Source organism: Topomyia yanbarensis, chromosome 2 (genome assembly GCF_030247195.1).
Source record: "Topomyia yanbarensis strain Yona2022 chromosome 2, ASM3024719v1, whole genome shotgun sequence".
In the NCBI taxonomy this organism is placed as follows: domain Eukaryota; kingdom Metazoa; phylum Arthropoda; class Insecta; order Diptera; family Culicidae; genus Topomyia; species Topomyia yanbarensis.
Genome location: NC_080671.1, coordinates 42580535 through 42604126, shown reverse-complemented (window position 1 = coordinate 42604126; position 23592 = coordinate 42580535). Strand labels below are relative to the sequence as shown.

General features: G+C 38.3%; 1 protein-coding gene across 3 annotated transcripts in view; it reads right to left on the bottom strand.

Annotated features, from left to right (window-relative positions):
• Positions 1-19678: 19678 nt before the first annotated feature.
• Positions 19679-23592, bottom strand: part of LOC131683449 (probable serine/threonine-protein kinase DDB_G0282963) — a 709953-nt gene continuing 706039 nt past the window's right edge. For all 3 annotated transcript variants that reach the window (XM_058965448.1, XM_058965450.1, XM_058965449.1), the window contains exons 5-9: positions 22206-22731; positions 22019-22140; positions 21331-21958; positions 21124-21269; positions 19679-21048 (exon numbers count right to left, since the gene is read on the bottom strand). In XM_058965448.1, the coding sequence (XP_058821431.1) occupies positions 20890-21048; positions 21124-21269; positions 21331-21958; positions 22019-22140; positions 22206-22731 (1581 nt within the window). In that variant the 3' untranslated portion in view covers positions 19679-20889. The remainder of the gene's footprint in view (positions 21049-21123; positions 21270-21330; positions 21959-22018; positions 22141-22205; positions 22732-23592) is intronic.

Sequence of the window (23592 nt, the reverse complement as noted above, 5' to 3'; positions counted from 1 at the left end):
TCGGTTCAAAATGGGTATATACAGAAAAGGAATGAAGAGAATCATGTCGTGAAGTAACTAGCCAGGTTGGTAGCGCAAGGTTACGCTCAGCGATGCGGTGTAGGCGTGGAGGATTTACACGTCAAGCAACTTTTCGAACGTGACCTATCTTTGCTCGCCATCTTGACATGAAGACAGCTTGAGGAGGAAGTGTTTATGCGACAGCCGCCGGGATGAGTGGCGTCTGGGAAAGGAATCCTTGTTTGTTATCTACATCGAAGCATGTACAGACTGCGTCAGTCAGCACGATGCTGAAACAGAAGTTTTGAGAAAGAATAGTTTTACATAGCTAAAGCAAATCCGTGCTTGTATATCAGAAATTTCGGTAAGTTTATGGTATTTGTGTTGGTGTACATTGATGATCCTTTAATTGCATCTACTGATGCGTCCGAAATTACGAAGATTTGTGACGGACTGAGTACTGAATTTGAATTAACATCTGGAGGAAAAGTGCGGCACTTCATCAGACTAGAAGTCAAGCGTGATAAAAACGTGTTAAAGCTAAGCCTACGAAATGACATTTTAAAGCTTCTCAACGTATTCGGGATAGAGCAGTGCAAAGCAGCCAAGTTGCTTATGGTCTCCGGTTATCTAAAACTAGTCTCAACTTCAAATCGAATTTTGACAGAAAAGTTTCAACAAAAAGTATCTCGAAGTCTAAATTCAACCGTGGAAAACATCACGATATATACCTACTCGTTCTATTTTGAAATTGCTAAGAATTTTTGGAAGCTACGAAATTTTTTTTTCTGACAATGTATTTTAGATATATGACGGTGGAAATGATTTTGTGCTCAAAATCAGTCCCCAAATTCCGTGACGAAACCATTGTTTGACCCTTTATTCCTGTGTACGAAGCAGCGCATATTTGCTTGCATTGTCAGCAACCAAGCGCCTCCATCAACCACAAGCGCGATGGAGACACTCTTTCAGTCCTATTCACCTATTCATATGATAAAAACACTTCAAAGAAATATAAGAATATACCGAAGCAACTAAAGTTCAACGCAAAAGAAGGAGTTTATACAGGCCCATGAATACCAAAAACACTTTCGAGAAAAAAACTGTATAAATAACAATTTATAGAATCCAACTGCAAATAAAAGGCACCAGGAAAATGTGATAAAAAAATCAAAATAAAAACCTATATTATTTTGGAGTATTTCAATTAAAAACATGTTTATATTTTTGAAAAATACGTTTCCTTAATAAAAAATTAATAAAATAATCATAATAGGGCTTCATCATGTTACAATAATAGAATTAATAATAGCAATAATAATTATAATAATAATAATAATCGAATTTGTTTAGGTATCTTTCGCAAACGATTCTTTCGCTTCCCCCCAATCGATTATTCTTTCCACTCCGTTGCTTGCAAACTACCGTTATAATTTCCACCGTTCATTTGTTTGCTCATCATTATTGCTGTACGTTTAGGGTAAGTAGGTAATATTCGATTTCTCGCTGTTTCGAGAGTGTGTGAGTAATTTGGGTTACATTTGGCGGGACCATGCCGAGACGAAACGAAAACGGACCCAGTGCTACTCTCGGACAACGGAAGAAATCGAAACGAATAATACAATTTGTTCTTGCTGTTGCTACTATATAGAACTATTATACACAGTGTGCCCTAATCGATCGATTCTTCGTGCAGCAGCTGCTAAGTCAAGATGTCGCTGCGTGGGTGTTTGTTTATATAAGTAATTTTTGCTCGCTTCTTTTTTTAGTTAAAAGTTTCCTGGAACATCTAACCTAGACTAAAGGTTGTTTAAATAGTGTAAAGTAATGCGTTTAAAACTAGAGGCGATATACTTTTGGACAGATCATTGGGAGTTGGGGATTGTGAGATTCGCAGAAATCTTATTAGGCAGGGTTCTGTACAACCATAGAAGAAGGGTGGGTGAAGGTTTGCAGCTCCCTACGGTGAAGCAGCAATATCAAGCTAAAATTCGAGATTCTTCTACACACTAGAACTAAGACTATTTGAATTAAAATAAAAACCCTGTCATAAAGTACTGGTATAACTTTTCACATTTTTAAGTGCTCGTTCACTTTCTTCTTTTTTGCTAAAAAAAGTTGTGGGATGCAATAAATTAGTTGGTATGAAAAATGGTATCTGTCATCGTTTTATTCTGCTGAAGTTTTATAGCGACTGGAGGGTTAAAATGCTTACCACTAACATTAGGTAGTAACTACAAGTGAAATTATAGAGTAAAAAAACTAAACGAATCAAGGATGAATATCAACATTATTACAAAACGAAGTTAGTGAGTATGAGTTTAATGCCGCCGTTAAAAGGTGAGAGTGTTCCATCTAAGCCTATAGGTAAAGCCTTAACGATTAAGTAGCCACACGAGATTAGAAGGCTTGGCGCTTCAGAGAGTGTATGTGTGCGTGCATGGGTACGTTTTGCTTGCACTGATTAGCACAAAATGAAATAAATACAAAGATGCATATATGTGTGTGTGTATGTATGATAGAAGACTAAATCCTATGTTCTATAACGTAAAGTTTGCCTTGCTTCTAAAAAAATCACGTTTTTTCATCTTTGCTAACGATTTGGATCTTGCACTAACGATGGTTATGCACATCCTACCAGCTAAAACTTAAACCCGGACATTTTTGTTACACTCTGCGTGCGAACAGATTGATCCGCGTAGGTGTGTAATGGTAATAAAAATATATGGTTATTTGACTAACATTCCGTGTTATTTGCTTGGTTTTCCTTGCTAAGCTCACAAAAATACTGCATTGTTTCGAATTATCTTAGATTTCTGCTGCTCGTTATTGTTGTTTTTTTCTTCTTCTTTTTGTTAGCTTGTCAGATACGCACAAGCAGGGACCTACGGCGTGTAGGGTGCGATGGGCTCATGCGAGGGCTTCGGTCGGTTGAATCAATTCTGGCCTTGACTGCCGAGGATCAATTTACGGGGAGTAGATTATCTAATCAAAAAAGCTGATTTTTCGTTCACTGATTGAGCATTCAGTTCGCCGTGCTTGATGGACGTGTGTAGATGTAGTATTGCGAATTTAATTCTTTCCACCAATCCAGGTCACCATTCACTTTTTAATTTGAATCTTACAAAATCCTATCAAATTCTAGATGATTGAGAATAAAATAAAAACAAAAAATTCACCATGGCCGTTGGCCACGTGTTAAGTACTAACTCTTAACACGTGCCAACGTCCATGGTGAATTATTTGCTTTTTATTTTGTTTTCAATAATCTAGAATTTGATAAGATTTTGTAAAATTCTTCTTTTTAAATTAGAAAGTGAATGTTGGTGGAAAGAACTAAATTCGCAATACTATATCGACACACGTTTCGAACTAGGTTACAACTTGAAGAATATGTTTTATTTGATGATTAGTAACTAAGGGCATCTCTACCGCTAGTTGTAAATTCCAATGCACAAAATAGACCAAAATTAGGGTTTCAGCACCACTAGCTTAAAAAATCCTATGTACCAAAACAGACATTTATTATCCATTTAGCTAGCACGGCATGTAATGTTATAATGTTATGAAAACTCCAGGGCATTTCAAAATTAATATTTGAAATATTTTTAAGGTCACAAACGCAACATTTTCCAAAGATTAAAAATCGTTTAAAAAGGAGGACTACTACTTCAAAGCATTTATTAGCGTTACTTCGACAATGGAACATCTGAAAAGGAGGACAAATTCCGCAAACGAATGACCATCTACTTTGCTTTGTTATTCGGTTACCATGGCATCCATAGAGGGATTCGGCAATAATTCAAGACTGAAGTTCAGTATCTGGAACCGAGGTTTAGTAAAATGTCTGCAAGTTTATTACGAGTTCTGATAAATTCTATGTTACGCTGATCGTTTGCCATAAGATATAGGGTAAAGTGCCTATTTTCACCATACTAAACAGGGTGCCTCACTAATTTATTAATTTCTCGGCCTACAATCAATGGAATGCGCAAAAATTGACATCAACAGCTTTGTTTCGTTGTTGAGAACCAATATAATAACACAACAGCGCTGAAAACAGTGAAATGCTCGTGTTTGAGCTCAACGAAAACTCGAATCGAAAGCCCCTATTGTTGCGTTACCATTTGACTCAATGCGTTGAACAAAGATGGCAGACACTACTCTAACCAACGGCTTCAAATGGGTAGGGTGATAATAGAAACATGGCGAAAATGGGCTCATCACCCTAGACTAAAATGGCCATGATGAACCTCCTGATTTCCAGATTCTTAGGCATACCAGTGCATTCTTGGTTACCGTTGTGAATAATTAGTTGGTTGCAAGCTACCAATATATATCCCAAAAAGTCGTTGATTCAATGAACCACTGATACTGCCACAGCTGCATTGAGAGCAACCTGTTTAGCTTTACTTAATAACAAGGACACAATGGATTGCTGGTTGTACTTTTTCATGAAACAGCAAGAAGCGATCTACGGTAATAAAAAACGAATCTGACTACCGACTTTCGGTCTATAAGGACGGCTGTCCAAACAGCAAGCCCATAGTCTATGAGAGCCCGATTCGTTTTTCTTTTATACTGAAAAGATAGTTCTTTGTTCCGCCGAATTATCTTACCACTTGTTTTAGTCATTATAGTAAACGGTTGACTGTTTCTGCTGGAAACGGCCAAGGATAGCAGCTATCGGACCAGATACATAGCATGGCTCAGCGGTACTAAGGCCACCACGAGACCTTAAGAAACTTTTACCATCGGAGTCTCGGTTGCATTGCATTCATCCAGGCTGAACCTGTCCAGAAACTTTTTATTGTTGGATTTTTTGATAAAGCTTCAAATGTCCTCGGATATAGTCATAGTGGACCTTTATCCCAAGAACAGGTCACAACACAGCGTGATTGGTTGTTTTGAAGACGGATGGAAACTACTGCTTCAGTTTCTTGATGAAGCAAGGTTAATAATATCGTGGCAACTCACGGTGCTAACTTCGGCTTGCACCATCGCTGGTCCAGCATTGACACTCTCCGAAACAGAAAGGCCATCTTCATACCTGATCTGATGGAAAAAGAAACCTTTGTTGACACAGGCCGCTAGATTTTTCTGATCATCGTAAGATTTGCTATATGAGTTTTAGTTTCTATATAGTCAGAAACTGCAAGAAACCGTTCACGATGAGTCTTGCCTTGTACCTTACTCCGTGTCCATTTCCATCTTCTTTGACTCGAAACATCCACTTGCTATTCAACGGTATTACATTGGTCAGACTGGTGCCGTAGACTCCACACCTGATTACTCAGACTCTCTTGGTAGGTTAGGGGAACGTATGAGATTGAGGTACATGCGGCTTCCTATCGCTACACCTTTAAGACGATTCTTCGGAAACTATTCTTAATGCAATAGGAGTATTTTTGGTATTCGTCATGGTTATCGACCTTTTCTGGATCTTCTGAATTGCCTTCATTATCTGCATCTTTCAGCGTTACTCCATACGGTGCCTCTTCCTTCTTTTGCTCAAGTATTGATAACACTATCGACGACCTCTTTTTTTGGGGGGGTCCAAACGCATACAGAAAACAGGATTCTTTAAAACGAGCGTCACAAGCAATCACCAATTTTCTACGGTATCCATTGAGAACATAGCCGATCATAACAAATTCATGACTTTTAGTAAACATTTTTTTACAAAGTTACATTAGAATCCAAAAAGGTATCTTAGACCAAAAGAATCGAAAATTCTCCAGATCCAGTTTGGATCTCTTGCATAATCGGTTGAAGTATCGTTTTCAGATAAAGTTACTGTTGTACTACGACTTATCAGAAACAATACAGTAAGTCCTGAAGCACTGCACATTCACACTTATTCTTGTTTACGACGAAGCCGAAATTCGTTCGAAAGCGATTCGAATGAACAGCAAGTCCAAAAGATTTTATTGTCGTACATGACAATACGAATGTTCACTATAAACGATGTGCTCGGAGATCTCGTGAATTATACACACAGTTCTCCAAACGAAAATCATTATTATTTGCTTCATTACTGCAATGTATTTCCCAAAAAAATAGTAGTATTTGGAAATTGTAATTTCTGCTCTCAACAATACATTAATATAATATTCGAGATATCGTTGATTAGTATACGATTTTAGCTCGGATCAAGTTTAAATGGATTTTATCGTATACTCTTATTGAACGTTTCATTCCATTTGCCATACCATTAGGGTTGCCATCCTTCCGGGTTTGAACCGGAGACTTCGGTTTTCGGAAGCGATCTCCCGGTTTAACTCCAATTTCTCCGGATCTGGGGAGACGACGGATAATTACAACTTCTATGATACTGAATTGAATTATTTCAAAAGCTTTTCCGGTATTACGACTGACTGTTCCCTGTCTGTTGGTCTTTGCTCCTTTGTTGGACCCACCCCGGTCGATTATGGTGACGAATAACTAGATTGTTTGCGCACGCATAGAATTCCGGCAGACATCGCAATGTGCTTTACGCACAGTACTTCTTGATTCTTTCGTGATTCTTTTACTTTCTTTCTACTGTTAGCTGTCGTGAAGGGCAACGCCCGTTCAGCTTATTCTGCACAGCGAGATTGGTTAGTGCTTTTGGATTATTTGTGGTTAGCCGGAGAAATGCAATTCTACAACTATATAAACCGACAAAACTGTTCATAAAGGTGAACAAACTATAGCTTAATGTGAAGTTACCGAACTGTGTTTACATTATGATTTGTCAAAATGAAGTAAAGAAATTTTTGAATCAGTGATAAAGTGATACCCTGACGAGTAAAAAAATGGGAGAGTTAATACTTGTCTTTTTTATCTCAGTAGGTAACATAAATCGTTTAAATTGTTCTAATCAATAGATTTGGTTCAATTTTTTGTTTGGTTTTTGCGCATACGTATTTTTGGACCCTAATCCCAGGTTCGAAAAAATCTCCTGGTGAAGGCTTTAACAGAGGTGGCAACCCTACATGCCATGGTGTTGGAATAACCAAAATGATGTTGTCGAAGGTTATTAAATATAAATATATTATTAAATTAAATATATAAATTTTATAGAATTTGACAGAGGGATATCTTCGCATATATGGCCCCCTATTCCATTAGTGTTGAACTGACTTAAGTCAACAGCTCAGCGGGCACACAAATTATGAGCCCCACTGACAGTTCAAATTGTTTTACTCGTTTTGTTCGAAGTTCGATCTTCACTAGTCAGGCATAGTACGGCATGACTCAATCCTTAGTGGTTTGTAAAAAAAGCCAGGATATAGGACCGAGGAATTGATGAAAAGTGTTGTTTTGGATATGTCGGTAACAAAAACTTTACACCATGATGCCTCAATTGACTAATCCATGTGCAGTTGTGTTAGTGCGAGTTTTTTTGCCGAAAGAGGTTAAATCAGATGGCGAATTGTAAACATCGCGTTATATGTATGTTGTACACATTGCAACTGTGTTGGTGTCCTACACGTCAAATAAGTCAATAAATTGAACGAACTCGACTTTCACTAAGTTGTGTCGAATGGAATCGATTCTGTTCGTTGTGGATCGACCCTAACGTGACGTTTTAGATGTTGGCTTTGAAATCATGGCGGCGTAGCAGACACCTGGATATCTTGTACTTTATCATCTTTACCACAAGTCAACATAGTAAAATTACTAAGAACTGTGTGTTTGCGTGTGTATCCGGTAGTGCTTTTATGGAAGAAAGTTGTCTGCATCTATTTATTTATAAATTTTGTTTAGCCCTGGCAATGAAATGCGATAGCTCTACTGTACATCCAACGACCCATTTCAAGAATGCTTGTTGCTACCCTACACGTACATTCGAAAGGCCGCCTTTATATACAATAAGCCCCGCGCGAATACATCCACGTATCAATTGGATATTTGCAATATATTCACACTTCCAGAATGAAAAATATTTTTGATTCGGGCACGTATTTACAAAAAGAAAAATATTTGGGAGTTTTCAAGCATTGAAAAGTGACAAGACACGATCTCACCAACTCTGAATAAATAAATTCATGTAATTTCTGTGAAGAATGCTCTTCTATTTGTGAAATTGCTGCATTAGCTACTCAGGTCCAGATGGCGCTAAGCGGAACGAACGGGCAATATTTTTTGGCGGCTTGCTTCACCTACTTCAGTGGCAAAGTTGTGACGATAAATCTCTATGCAAAATCACATTTTTCTCGCCATATTTCAACCTACTAACACGCAACTCAACAGAAAAAACGAACTACTAAACGATTCACTTCATTTTCCTGTTGAATATACTGTATATCACTGGAAAACTTTGAAAAATATTGGGCGTTAACAACAACACGTCCGGGCGATTCGCCAGTGCTGTCACTTCTCCGTAGTGAAAACACAGCAGGTTACTCGAAAATATTCCAAAAGCTTCTGAAAATGAATTGTTCAGGTTCGATGGAGAATATTACTCACAAGCTGAAACAAACAAGAAAAAAACATGGCGCTACAATCCATTTTAGGACTTCTAGTCCAATAGACTTCACAGCTAATTCTTAGCGTACAGGACGACTGCATGTCTATGAATCTAACAAAGACGCCAGAGGACACGGCTCTTTTTGCCTATTCAAATTTATTCGCAACAAATGGTGTTCTCAAATGCAAAGTGAGTAAAAAATAAATAAATAGCGAACGTGTTTGACTTGCTCAGTTTCATAGTAACATAAATGGAATCGATTTAGTCTGTAGCAAAAAAACGTTTAAAAGCCTGATCAATTATCATCGAGAAGACGATCCCATGCCATACCATGAGAAATGATGTTTCCTCTGTACCAGGATGAGATCCACAATAACACAAAGTATCTAGTTCCCAACCTAGGCATAAACAGTCCTGCCCTAAGTTGAATCTCTGGTTCAAATGTTGAACCACTAGAAATTTATAGTGTTCCTGGAACCGCTACTCGTTTGATCTCAAATTTCTAAAACTAGCCAGTTTGCTTTGGCTTTGTGTTAGCACTTTCTCGAGCTGTTATATTTGGCGACCCATCAAGGGAGAAATTTTAGCCTTTAAAAAGAATCTCATCAGCCTATAGTTTTTAGGAACCGTAACGGATGTCCCTCCAAGGTGATCGTCAGATTTATAATTTTCCTTGAGTCAGGAGAGCATAATGATTAACAATTGTCCCATCCACTGCGATTTACTGAAGGAAAGGGTGCTTCAAACAGTACCCCGTGCTTTAATATATCCATACACGACAAATTCCAGTCGGTTACAACACCGTCGATCTCAACTTAGTAGGTAGGCATGTAGACGCGCTAATCCTCCGTGAAATACTTGTCACCAGTAATGTAATTTTTTAGCTTTAATCAGGCTATCACAATTGGGTAATTAAATGAAACGTAATTTTTTTCTTTTTATTACAGACATCAAAGAGACTCCACCAAGGGCGTCAGAAAACCACACTACGGCCCTGGTAGTATGGAGACGTTAGATCCACGCATTCGAACGGTTTTCTCGAAGAAAACTGTAAATGTAGCAACCACAGGAGTACCGTGCCGGTGATGACCACACGGTCTACCCATTGAGGAGGAGCTTATACGATCTGAAGCAATCAGCTCGAGTATGGAATCAGAAAGTAGAAGCTGTATTCAATGATATGGATTTCAAGCCAACGGCATCGAATGCATGCTTCCATATATATGATATATACGCTTGAGGGCAGTTATAGTTCAACGCACGGGACGTTTCCCTAACGAACGAACAATATTTCTAACGGGATGTTACTATCAAGTTGGGGTAAAAAGCTATTGTCAAAATACAATCAAAAATGTCCGAAATTATAGAACGTTAAAAAAGGATACCCTAATAAAAAATATTATACACGAACTTTAACGCCTACAGTGCAACGATTCCACATATTGTTTGGATGATACACTGAACAGGTCGTTAAGCTCATGAATCATAAGATGTTTATTAGGGTACGCATTATTAGAGCAATTGAAGCTGGTAACAGATATTTATAGCAATAGGGGGCAACAAGGGCGGGAGCAAATCAAACAATCAAAGATGGCGGCTTCCGGTTACCATGAAACACTTAAAACCACTATCAATATGGGTGTCATTTGAAAGGTATTGATTAGTAGAATGCGAAAATTGACGATTGGCGCCATTTTAAAATCCAAGATGGCGGCTTCCGGTTACCATAAAACACTTAAAACCACTATCAATATGGGTGTCATTTGAAAGGTATTGATTAGTAGAATGCGAAAATTGACGATTGGCGCTATTTTGAAATCCAAGATGGCGGCTTCCGGTTACCACAAAACACTTAAAACCACCATCAATATGGGTGTCATTTGGAAGATATTGATTAGTAGAATGCGAAAATTAACGATTGGCGCCATTTTGAAATCCAAGATGGCGGCTTCCGGTTACCATAACACTTAAAACCACCATCAATATGGGTGTCATTTGGAAGGTATTCATTAATAGAAGGCGATAGTTGACGATTGGAGCCATTTTGAAATCCAAGATGGCGGCTTCCGGTTACCATAAAATACTTAAAACCACCATCAATATGGGTTTCATTTTTAAGGTATTGATTAGTAGAATGCAAAAATTGACGATTGGCGCCATTTTGAAATCCAAGATGGCGGCTTCCGGTTACCACAAAACACTTAAAACCACCATCAATATGGGTGTCATTTGGAAGATATTGATTAGTAGAATGCGAAAATTGACGATTGGCGCCATTTTGAAATCCAAGATGGCGGCTTCCGGTTACCATAAAACGTCTTAAACCACCATCAATATGGGTGTCATTTGGAAGGTATTGATTAATAGAAGGCGAAAATTGACGATTGGAGCCATTTTGAAATCTAAGATGGCGGCTTCCGGTTACCATAAAATACTTAAAACCACCATCAATATGGGTGTCATTTTTAAGGTATTGATTAGTAGAATGCAAAAATTGAAGATTGGTGCCATTTTGAAATCCAAGATGGCGGATTCCGGTTACCATTAAACACTTAAAATCACCATCAATATGGGTGTCATTTGAGAGGTATTGATTACTAGAAAGCAAAAATTGATGATTGGTTTCTTTTTGAAATTCAAGACGAATTTGACTTGGTTCATCTGCTAGAGCCAATCAACCAGATTTTCATGTGAGAGGTGCCTGATAAGATAGAGTCTTCCCTGTATTTCGATGTTACCAATAAAAAACTGTCTATAATAATCCGTTTTGTGAAATCGGCATAATGATCCATTCGGCGAAACGGCATTCGGCAAAACGGTAATCGACGAACTTACCCGCCCGCTTTTTTTTAAATAATTTGTTAATTGCTTTTAATAAGAGCGTTGAACTTAGAGGGAAAAACAAACGCTACGCACAAAGTGTAAATAATAGCGCTTGTCGTGAAGCAAGGAAACTTTCGACAGCCATAATCAATCAAGGTGTGAGATGTTTAAATAAACAAATTTCTTTTTGTGTGTCATTGAAGCAAGCGTTTACCGGCGCATGACGGGGAACGTGTAATTTAAAGCAATATATTCTGATTCCTGATTCTTTGGTTCCAGTACTTGAGTATGAAGCACTGCTGAATAGATAACGAATGCTTGTTTATGTAAAATATATCTGAAGTGAATCCCAAAAGGTATTGCCGTTACCGGGATATCATTTCGAAACGTGTGAACGTGAATATTGTAACCCGTTCTAAAATTAAATTGAAGCTGAAGAATAGAATTGTATTGTTCAAAAATAAAACGAAATAGAATTCGTGAATAAAAAAAGAGAATTGGACAGTAGAGGCATGCTTATTTGATTTCTGAAGAATGTATGGAGAAGTTGCCAATTTACATGAGTAAATAATCTAGCTCCATACAGTTTCGATAAATTTATTGAATAGGAAGTGTTCCAGTTTTTCTTTAAATATAAAAAAACTTGCAAAGAAGCTTCAACTTATTTTATTTTCTAACAATCGAGCGTAATTTACGATTTTCTGCTCCAGTATTTATTCCATAAAAACATGTCACATTTTTTTTCTTGTGCTGTTTTTTTTTACTAAAATTCTGACGGCTGATTGAAAAATATATGTTTGCTCTTTCATTAGGCTTCATACCATGATTTTTTTAAATAATTTTCTGACAAAAAACCGTTTAAATATGCAAGCATAAATTAATGCCGTTTTCGTCGGTTAAAAAATTAAGCGAGCGCAAAGAAATGGGCCCTTAGAGATGAATGTTAATATAAGCAATAAAAGTGATATTACTAACCTGGATAGAAATTAACAATAATAATTACCCTACCAACAATCACAAAATAATTAATGTTATGCTTATTATTGTTTCCACATTATTATGTGCAGAATTATTTCAGTAGATTTACAATGATACGTCATATAACATTTATTTTCATTCACCACAAAAAAAATGATGTAGTAAATTAGCATTAAATATTACTGTTTCTAAGGGCCGATTTCTTCACCCTCGCCTAACTTTCAAACCAGGTTCACCAGTACGTTTAAACTTAGCTCAAGCCTTGGTGATGGTGAAAAAATCGGCCCTAAGAAAAAATCCGGAAAATTGATTTATTTAATGTTTAGGAATACAGTGAAGACCCGTTTTTATCAGAGCCTTGGTGAATTTAAGCCTGATAAAACGGGGACATTGACAAAATTGGGAGATACATTTTTCTTTTCAATAATCCGAAGTTCGTAAAATATTTGTCTTTAATCCATAGACATAGCCTCATAACCATTTCTGATTTTCTAGTTTAAATTTTCCTTAAGGGAGTCAGCACATATTTAAAAAAATAGGGGAACCCGGGGCTATTCGGGACTACTTAAGCGAATCACCCTTTTAGATAAATAGATGTAAAAAAATTTACTGGCAAAGGTCCTAATTGTTAGTTTGAAACCACAGCTACATTTTGGTGCTATAAAAGGTTCATTTGCACCACTCAATGGCATCGCTAGGCGACGATTTGTAAACCTCTACGTGTTTCCATCCATTTTACAATGTAGGGGTAATTCGGACCTCCCTACGGGGCAATTCAGACCGTCATTTTTCTTTAATTTTTTGCAATGGAATTATGTTTACCTATGAAATATTAATAAGAGCCACTCCTTAAGCAAAAAAAAAATTGCTTTACAAAAATTTAATCTAGTAAGTCACTGCGAGGGCTTGTAAACAACATAACGCAAATCGTGGTTTAATCATTTTATGGGGCATTCTTCAAAGCTTATGGGGAACCTATATCCTTCGAGACTTTACCTTATGTCCAATTACTCTTCTAACTTTTTACACTTCACTTTTGTAATTTTTCGCTTCTATAACTCCTATTTAACTAACTTGCCTGTTCAACACTTTCCGGGTAAGCAATCAGACTTTGCAATGATTTGTTGCATGATGCGAGTAGAGCGGGTTGGGTCATTTTCCTTCTGCAAAGTTCATTGCCACCATCTGTGGTACGTAATGCAATGCAAACTACTCAAATTGATCGCCATCCCACCAATGTCTTCGCCTTCCACCACCCTCTATCAATCGATGCCAGCTAGTGGTGCGTTTGAAAGGTATGCTGGGTGGGAGAGGGCATAGCATAGTTGGTAAGTCATTTGCCTTGTACGCAGCCTACCTGGGTTCGATTCCTAACCGCATATAGTTATAGATTTTCTTCATATTTTTATTTTCCGAAGAGGCGAATAACCTTAGGGTTAAAACGTTAGTGTGCTTCTTGAGGGTTTATCAACCGTGACTCTCATGGGAGGTCGGTTTACAACAAACACATCAAATATAAACATTTTCTGCTTATAATTTCGAAAAACAAATGTACGACAATAAAAAACACGATAATCCAAACAAACTTCAAGAATTCCGCCGCTTACAGGTCTTTGATTTTCATCATTTATTTACTTGCCTCCTATAAAAATTTCATTCGGATTTTTAGTATTTTGTGGTAACCGCAAGCTGCTACTTTGGATTTCAAAACGGAGCCAATAGTCAATTTTCGCCTTTTACTAATCACTACCTTTCAATTGACATCCATATTGATGGTGGTTTCAGATGTTTTATGGTAACCGGAAGCCGCCATCTTGGATTTCAAAATAGCGCCAGTCGTCAATTTTGGTCCTCTACTGGTCACTACCTTCCAAATGACACACATATTGATGGTGGTTTTAAGAATTTAAGGGTAATTGGAATCCGCCATCTTGGATTTCAAAATGGCGCCAATCGTCAATTTTCGCATTCTATTAATCAATACCTTTCAAATGACACCCATATTGATGGTGGTTTTAAGTGTTTTATGGTAACCGGAAGCCGCCATCTTGGATTTCAAAATGGCGCCAATCGTCAATTTTCGCATTCTACTAATTAATACCTTTCAAATGACACTCATATTGATAGTGGTTTAAGATGTTTTATGGTAACCGGAAGCCGCCATCTTGGATTTCAAAATGGCGCCAATCGTCAATTTTCGCATTCTACTAATCAATACCTTTCAAATGACACCCATATTGATGGTAGTTTTAAGTGTATTGTGGTAACCGGAAGCCGCCATCTTGGATTTCAAAATGGCGCCAATTGTCAATTTTCGCATTCTACTAATCAATACCTTTCAAATGACACCCATATTGATGGTGGTTTTAAGTGTATTATGATAACCGGAAGCCGCCATCTTGGATTTCAAAATGGCGTCAACGTCAATTTTCGCATTCTACTAATCAATACCTTTCAAATGACACTCATAATGATAGTGGTTTTAAGTGTATTATGGTAACCGGAAGCCGCCATTTTGGATTTCAAAATTCCGCCAATCGTCAATTTTCGCCCTCTACTAGTCACTACCTTTCAAATGACACCCATATTGATGGTAGTTTTAAGTGTATTATGGTAACCGGAAGCCGCCATCTTGGATTTCAAAATGGCGCCAATCGTCAATTTTCGCATTCTACTAGTCAATACCTTTGAAATGACACCCATATTGATGGTGGTTTTAAGTGTTTTATGGTAGCCGGAAGCCGCCATCTTGGATTTCAAAATGGCGCCAATCGTCAATTTTCGCATTCTACTAATCAATACCTTTCAAATGACACCCATATTGATGGTAGTTTTAAGTGTATTGTGGTAACCGGAAGCCGCCATCTTGGATTTCAAAATAGCGCCAATTGTCAATTTTCGCATTGTACTAATCAATACCTTTCAAATGACACCCATATTGATGGTGGTTTTAAGTGTATTATGATAACCGGAAGCCGCCATCTTGGATTTCAAAATGGCGTCAACGTCAATTTTCGCATTCTACTAATCAATACCTTTCAAATGACACTCATAATGATAGTGGTTTTAAGTGTATTACGGTAACCGGAAGCCGCCATTTTGGATTTCAAAATTCCGCCAATCGTCAATTTTCGCCCTCTACTAGTCACTACCTTTCAAATGACACCCATATTGATGGTAGTTTTAAGTGTATTATGGTAACCGGAAGCCGCCATCTTGGATTTCAAAATGGCGCCAATCGTCAATTTTCGCATTCTACTAGTCAATACCTTTGAAATGACACCCATATTGATGGTGGTTTTAAGTGTTTTATGGTAACCGGAAGCCGCCATCTTGGATTTCAAAATGGCGCCAATCATCAATTTCGCCATTTAAAAACTTCCCAGCTGCCATTGGCCAAAAGAAAAAGTTACCCGAAAATTCTAAAAAAAATCTAAAAATTAACGCAACACTTTTTGGTTCTAGTCACCTAAATTTTTTAGGTGAGAATTTAGTCACTTTTTTTCCTTCTCGCGGTGACCGTCGTCACTCAAAATGACTCTGGGAATCGCTCTGCCAGGTGACTTCTGTCACCTTGGGTGACTATAGTCACCTAGGTGACTGCGGTGATCGCTTTTTTCGCTCTCACCTCACCCAACTAGGTGAGGTGACGGTGAGAATAGGGCCCACTATGATTGTGGTCATAACAGGGTCATTAAGCATTGTTGTTTTTTCTGATGTAGTAATACATCTTTTCAAAGTAAAATATGAAATAGAAAATATTTTATGAATTTGAAATAGCTTTCCACTACCTTTACTTTGGTTGGATTAACTATAAGCGAAGCTGATTTTCGTGGCTGAAACCACAGTTTGTGAAGAACAGTTACGTACAAAGTTAGGCCAAGTTAACCTATCGAGAGAAATCAGAATCCATATCTGGTGCAGGTTTCATTCTTTGCATTACTGTTCTTTATAAAATCTTGCTGAGAGCACAGTCGATCACAATGATTTGTTTACGTTAGCATAGCAAAAACGACCGCACTCATCATGGGTGGCTGATACAGTAAAATCTTTTTAAACAATGGTATAGTTCACTGTGCACCTGGCCATGTCCTTACGATCGCCAAATGGAAGGAAATGTTCGTTGAATACCTACTTAAGAAGATGCGGGAAACCCACGCAATCTCCATAGGCATTACGGATGTTAGAATTGGTTTGTTGGTGAAGGAAAATAGGATGTGGGTTTGGAGTGATTTATATAATATTCAACAAAATGGATAATAAAAATTAATTATAAGTCAGATTGATCTCACCAAATTCACTTGGCTGGTCTGTAACAGATGCAGGCTTCAGGAACCACCGAAGAAGGCATCGATGATGATCCGGGTGGCTGGTCTGACTGCAAACCACAGACCAATACCGATGCTGACATTTCCACTAAGCTGAGTATATTATTATGGAGACAGCTAAACGTAACAGATTCGAATGTGCAAGAGTACAGCACAGTTTTCAAATTTTCGTCCACCTTTGGTCAAAGCCTTCTTCTCAGTATAGGAGGGCGCTTATCTGTTCATTCAATATTCAACTAGATACCAGATTCGGCCCACAGATTATTTTATTTTGCACGCACAAACGACTTGCAAACGGGTAGCACCCGCCGTCCTTGGGATAACCTGTCACGTTTTCCGAATGATCCGCGTTGAAATTAAATTTCTTTATATATTGTTAATAGGCAAGACTAATTTTGCACAATTTGTTCTTGGCACAAATGAAGCAAATACACCAGAATAAAAGGAAATGCGATGCGTTTCAATTTTGTTGTTGAAAAAATTGACGGGAACGATAAAAAAAATGCGTGACTGACGCGTACGCCTACTGCGATCAGACTCGGTCACAATGATTTGTTTACGTTATTATAGCAAATAATTAAATGAATATAATAGAAGAATTTTATTCCGGATAAAACCAACTGAAGTGACGTGAAAGTGCGAACGGCAATAAGGGCCATCGATACATTAAAAAACTCGCTAAAAGTAAAACCGCAGTCAACAAGACAATGCCAAATTAAGGGGTTATACATATACAAAGTTGTGGCGAAAAGTGAGTCATGTTCGTGATTTTTTTAAAGGGTTTTATGCAAATTTTATTTGAAAATGCGAAAGACGGTTCGTTGTAGTAGTATTGAAGATAGAAAAAATGCGTTGAATTAAAAAAAAACCTCCCGAGACGTGTTTTTTGCAGAGGCTTACGGTGAACGCTCTCCAATGCAAACCACTCAACTGAAAACAAAAAAAAATAAAATTGGAGGCCTAGTTTTTGAGAAATCAGGTTCACCGCAACGTTACTTTTCAAAAAACTCCATTCTGAGATAATTGCGTTTAAAGTTTTGTGTCAACTTCAGTTGTGGAAGAACCAGTGCGGCTGTAATTTGAAATCTAGCGCTCCGATCTGGATGAAATTTTGCATAGATATTTTCAAAAGTACGTACTTTCAGAAAATTCATTTTTTTTTTATTTTTTGAGACCCAACTTTGTATAGTACCCCTTAAACATTTGTTGTTCTTAGTATGACATAAAAATAATAGTTACCAGTTGGAAAGGATACAAATTCACCCGATCAGCGCTGGCTGGAAATTGCCTGCGGACATTACTGCCATTCTACGCATAATTGTCCCATGTATATATGGAACCCCATAGAACATTGAACAATTATGCGAATAACGGCAGATTAGGCATCGTATCAATCCCATGATTTTAAGCAATATTCATCCGATGAGTTTTGCTAGAACGAATTAACTGTGTAATCAAATTAAAAAAAAAACTCCAACCCACCTCAAGGACTACACTGCCGTGATACGCATAACAGTCCCACCTGCATAGGCTGATCGCATATCAGCCCCATAAAGATAGGATTGTTATTTTGAAAGTAAAACCCCATTTCATAAAAAGATCATCAGCCCAGCCAGATTAATTAAATGAAAATAATAATCTAATTTTTTTGATTTGACTGCTTTCAACTGAGTACACAACAAAAACATGTCTACGTAATTTTCTCCACACATTTTTGATCGTTAACTGGTTGCATAGGGTCGTGTTAAACCGCGCTAACAAACAATGTAAATTCTCCGAAAACTAACTCAAAATGAGAATAAACTAAAACACGACCAAAATTCAACATTACCAATAGCTTCCTCCGGTGAAATTATTTGCAGCAATCATCGCATCTGCTGGCCGGCCCCCTTACGCGTGAATCTATACCTAACTCTTAGCCGGATAGTCTATACATATACATATAATTAATAGCAATTTGATTGTTTAGGTTCAAACTCAGATCTGCGGTTCACTAACGCTTATACACAATTTAAAAAATAGCACACTTACAGTTAATAGTAACAGCTACTAAAGGGAAGGAAGGCAGGGGGAAAACTTAATGCTAGCGAAATTAGTCCTTCTTATATCTTAGGTTTGGAAACAGGAGGGGGGCATGTCTTACAAACTAAACTGGTAAACAACTGGTATACAGCGCGTAATTTTTGCTCAATCTAATTAATGTTTTCACCATATAAGTAAGATGTCCTCATGGCTGTAGCAATCAAATCCAACCTACCTAGTAGTCTGGTACTTGCTACAGGTTCTGAAACTAGGTATGCCTTCTAAGTTGATCGAATCCGAGGGTTGGACGCGGCGTGTCATGATTAGCTTGCACGAATTGCGGGAGGGATATTATAAGTACTGAAAATAAGCTAGAATAGTGCTCGAGAACAGATTTTGCTCATACTGGTTTGTTACAGAATAGTTGTTGAAATGACTAGATTTAAATTGTTCATTGTTTGCTGCTTGTTTCGAATCAATTCGCTGACTGCTGGTTTTATCGTAGTAACCAGTTAGTTATCGTTTGATTAATGAGATTGTGAGGGATTTACTGAAAATGAAATCTTTTGAGAAGGCGCGGGACGGATACATGCTACAAAGAAGGGATAAAGTTTTAGATGTAATACTGTAGGTTGGTTTTTGTCAATAAAAAATATCGAGCACTATTTTGAGATGAAAATTATTTCTTAAGTCAGATTAGTTTGGATGGATTTTGGTTTTCAATAAGAGAGCTAGTTTCTTCGCGAATTTAAACTGAAAAAAGGAACGCAATCTATCGCAATCGGTGTTAAGTGTTAAGTATTGTGATTAATAATTATTGATCACGTGCATAGCGTTTAAGTATGTTGATAAGCGAGAACAATATTTCTTCATGGAAAATACTGCCACCCGCTACGAGTAAAAGAAAAATTTTGTGCAACTAAATCTTTTCATTAGGATAGTAGAATATCCTTTCAACCGTAAGTTGCGGTTTTCAGGCATTGAAAAGTGTGCCAGTATTTTTTACTTCCCTTCTCACCACGTGATAGCAGAATTTCTAGGCAAAGCGGGAAGAATGATTGAGTATTTACAGTTTAAACAGTTGTGTTTGGCTGTACTTCTTTTTCTTCTTTGCATCTCTACAAATTAATTTTGATTTATTACCTTACTCTCTGTGCTTACCGACTTCACTAGAAGTCTAATTTTAACTGCTTTTCGTTTCTCCTTTTAGCAACTTTTAAGAATATCAACCAACAATGTTTATCACATATTTTCCGTTTTGTGTTCTGTTCTTCCAGTGTTTGAATTATTTTGTGTAATGTTTAGGCAAAGTTTATGTTTTCATGAATTCACAACGATAATCGGTTAAAAATAATACTTCTGAAAATGTTCAACGTCAAAATTTAAAATTTTGATTTCTGCAATCGAAGCTGAAACTATTTGTCTCGTACGTGTTTGAAAAATCTAAAAACTGTCGGTTCAACGTTTGATTATTTTTTCATTTGTTGTCGCATACGTACAATTTTATCAGTAATATCATGCAAATATTCGGCGAATATTATCAGTGCTCTGCCTCGGTTTAAAGCGATATAACTGTACTGTTCTAGAAACTGTCTTTAATATTTCTTTTCGCCGGTATTTTTTATTGCTTTAGGATGTTTCATGCTTGTAGCTGCTCTAATAGGTGAAGGTTTAGTCAACCTTCGCTACGGTTCTAGCGATCTTTGTCATAAGATCCATTCATTATTCATATGTAAAAAACTAAGAGTATTTCCTTTGCCGTCCAATCACTAGTGCGCCTTAACTTGAGTAGCGATTGTTTTGTTCTTTTATATTGAGTATTCGTGTTTTTTGTTAGAAAAAAACACTAAGTTCTTAGAGAAATAGAATTTCTTGCTTTTCTGTCTCTATTAAGTCCAAATTTGATAGGATTGTAGAGATGCTCGTGCCGTGTTTGGTTCTCTCTATCGCATCTTAGTATGTGTCATTACGGCTTCGCTTGCTGTTTGGATTACTGGTTTGCTTTTTTAGTTATAGAAATTGAAGTACTGATAGAAACCATAGCTGTAGTAGATTAACATTAGTTGTAGTAGTAGCTGGTAGCATCGTCGGGTGCACTACATCACCGCAATTGAAATAATAAGAAAAATCTCGAGGAAGATTGTATTAGTTTGGGACCAGATTCCCTTAGGGCTGATGATGATTGTTCCTATTGCTTTTGCTCTTGCCTTTCTTTCTCCGGCGGCGTTTTCTCGCCGGCGGCTTTCGCTTGCCCTAGCTAACCTTCACGGGCTTCCGACGCAGTCAGTGCTGCGACGAGTCGCTACCGAGCTGGGTTGCGACCAGGTTCAACGGTAAGTTGCACGAGTCAATGTCATTCTCGGGACCGCTATCGTCACCTGGCTCCATATCGGCCACCGTCGGGTCAAAGTTCTGCGTTACCCGCAGGTAGTGCTGGAAGGCCTGCAACGGAACCGTTCATAATGTAATGTACTTATTCGTTACAAGAAAAAACAAGTAAAAGTAGCCAATACTTACAGGTGGCATTGGGAAATTGGGTGGTGTCGCACGAGCAGCATCCCGTAAAGCAATCAATAGGTTGTGATTCTGGAGAGCCTGCAGATCAGCCGCTCCTTCTACAACTCCGTTGTCCATTGGTTCGCTGCTTTCTTGCTTGATGGATTCTGCAATAGAACACGCGTTAATTGTTAGTCACAATATTTCTTAGCAATTAATTTCACTTACTCCTTCGTGTCGATTTATCCCCCTTCGGACGACGTCGTCGCGTATGAATGGTATCTCTCCGCATGGTGTGCGGTCGGTTTACGCCGTGCAATTTGAAGTACAACCCGCAGGCATTGCAAACCATCTCGCCACGGATGTTCCTTCGCCAAATGGTCGTCGTCGTAGTTCCGCAGTTCGTGCAAGACATATCCTTCTGTTGGGAGTTCTGCTGCTGGTTTGGAGCTTGCTGTCCCTGTTGTTGCTGTTGGGCCTGTGATTGCTGTGCTAACTGTTGAGCCGCCAGTTGAGCGGCCGCTGCGGTGTTTTTGCCAGTTAGTAGCTGAGGACTAGCAACACCACTGCTCTGGTCGATTGAACTCGGCATGAGACCTCCCTGGGGTGAGGCATCCGATTTCGTTCGAAACAAAATGTTGGTCGAGTTGGCACGGTTCATGTGACTGGCAGTATCCAGATGAACCGGACTACTGCTGCTGTTACTAGTAACTACAGTCATTGCACCACCAGCCTTACCCGAAGTGGTCAGCTTGAGGGCTTCCATCGTAGTGTTTGGAGAATTACCTTCCACTGGTGTCCGACTTGGGCAAGATTGTTTGCGGCGACCTTGAGCGCTGCTACGATTAGCCTCGGCCTAAAAACCAAAAATGATGTTAAAAAATTTGTTGTTTCTTTCAAATTTAGAAGATTTTACCTTCATCAGTGACACTCCGGGGGTGATTTGAATGGACGGCGAGAATTGAAGGCCAAGTGCTCGTGCATTGATCATCTTGCGGAGGAGTTGAGTTGCTTCGTTGCCAGCACCATTTATGAGATCTAAAATAGAACAATAACGAGACATTGAGTGACATTCAGTAGATGAGAAGCGACAGAATAATTACTTGTGTTTTGCGCCAGAGCCTGCCATAGCTGGGTTGTCGCCGGATCCGTACCATCCGCCAACGCGCCAAACTGCTGTCCGAGATGAACCTGTACCTGCTGCAGATGTTGCTGTTCTTCAACCGAGTTCAAGCTGTCCGGCGTTTCTCGCCCGAGGTGATCAATTTGATTGCTCTGGTTGTGGTGGTGATGATGATGATGATGGTGGTGGTGATTGTTGTTATTATTGTTGTTGTTCGACCGTTTGATCTCATCCGTCGTACATTCCGAGCCGGCATCCTGGGAGGAAATGTCCATCTGAAGCCGCCCCGAGTCGCTACTGTCGGCACTGTCACTGTGCTGGCTCGTTTGATCGTCACCGATTATCTCCGGCAGGCTTTCGCGTTTGATTACGTTCTTCTTGACCAGGGTCGTGGCGGGCAGCGTTGGCGAAAGGATGTTCGGTTCCACCTTCAGGCGTTTCATCGTGAGGTCCATCTCTTCGCTGCTGGGCGATCGTTTCAGGTTATTCAGAAGAAACTCGTGAGGCTGGAGGGAGAAGGAAAGATTGCCATTGATGAGAGGTTTTTATGGATGGCAGACTCTGAACAATGATAAAATAAAAGCACAAGCTCCCGAATGTGGTCGATGAAAAAAGGACGACTATTTTCTTAAGAATGTTTCCCAAATTTTTCTTCCATTCTAGTTGCGGTGTATGTACAAGTTTTTGTTAAACCAGATTAACCTGATTGAATTGGTTTGTATGTTCTAGCTTCACTTACTCCAGCCGCCTGTATCATTTTCGTGCTGTTCTGCGTTCTGGTCCACAGCGGCCATCTTGTGACAAAATTACTTTAAAAAAAAAAATTGTGCTTCACAACTGGTATTATACATCTGACTTTGCAAGATCTTAATCCATCTCGTATTGCGTCTAGATAAATAAGCTTATTTTTTCATGCTCTATAGTGGTGTCACCCCTTAAACACTAGATATTTTTGGTGTCAAAAGAAGATAAAATACCTACGATGTTTAATTTTGCGATTAATAGCAATTGCAACGCCACTGCCTAATCTTTTTTTTTCTTCAAATAGAACCGTAAAATTTGGATTACTTCTCAATTTACCAGTAGGTTTCAAAAATATTTCGGATTCATTTTGATTTTGATATAACTGAATGAGGTAGGGGAAAAATATATACCAGACCACGACTATCATTGTTTTTCTTTTATTAAAAACCTTATAGTGATTCCAGAAACGAGCTCAGCATTTATTAAGGATTGAAGTTTCGTAAAGCTCACCAATTCTTTCCTAAACATATCTCGTTTTATTTATATTTTATAATTTGGAGGTACACCTTGAGGTAGTGATTTGTATTAGTTATATCGACCAAAACAGCCGAGACTTTATGAAG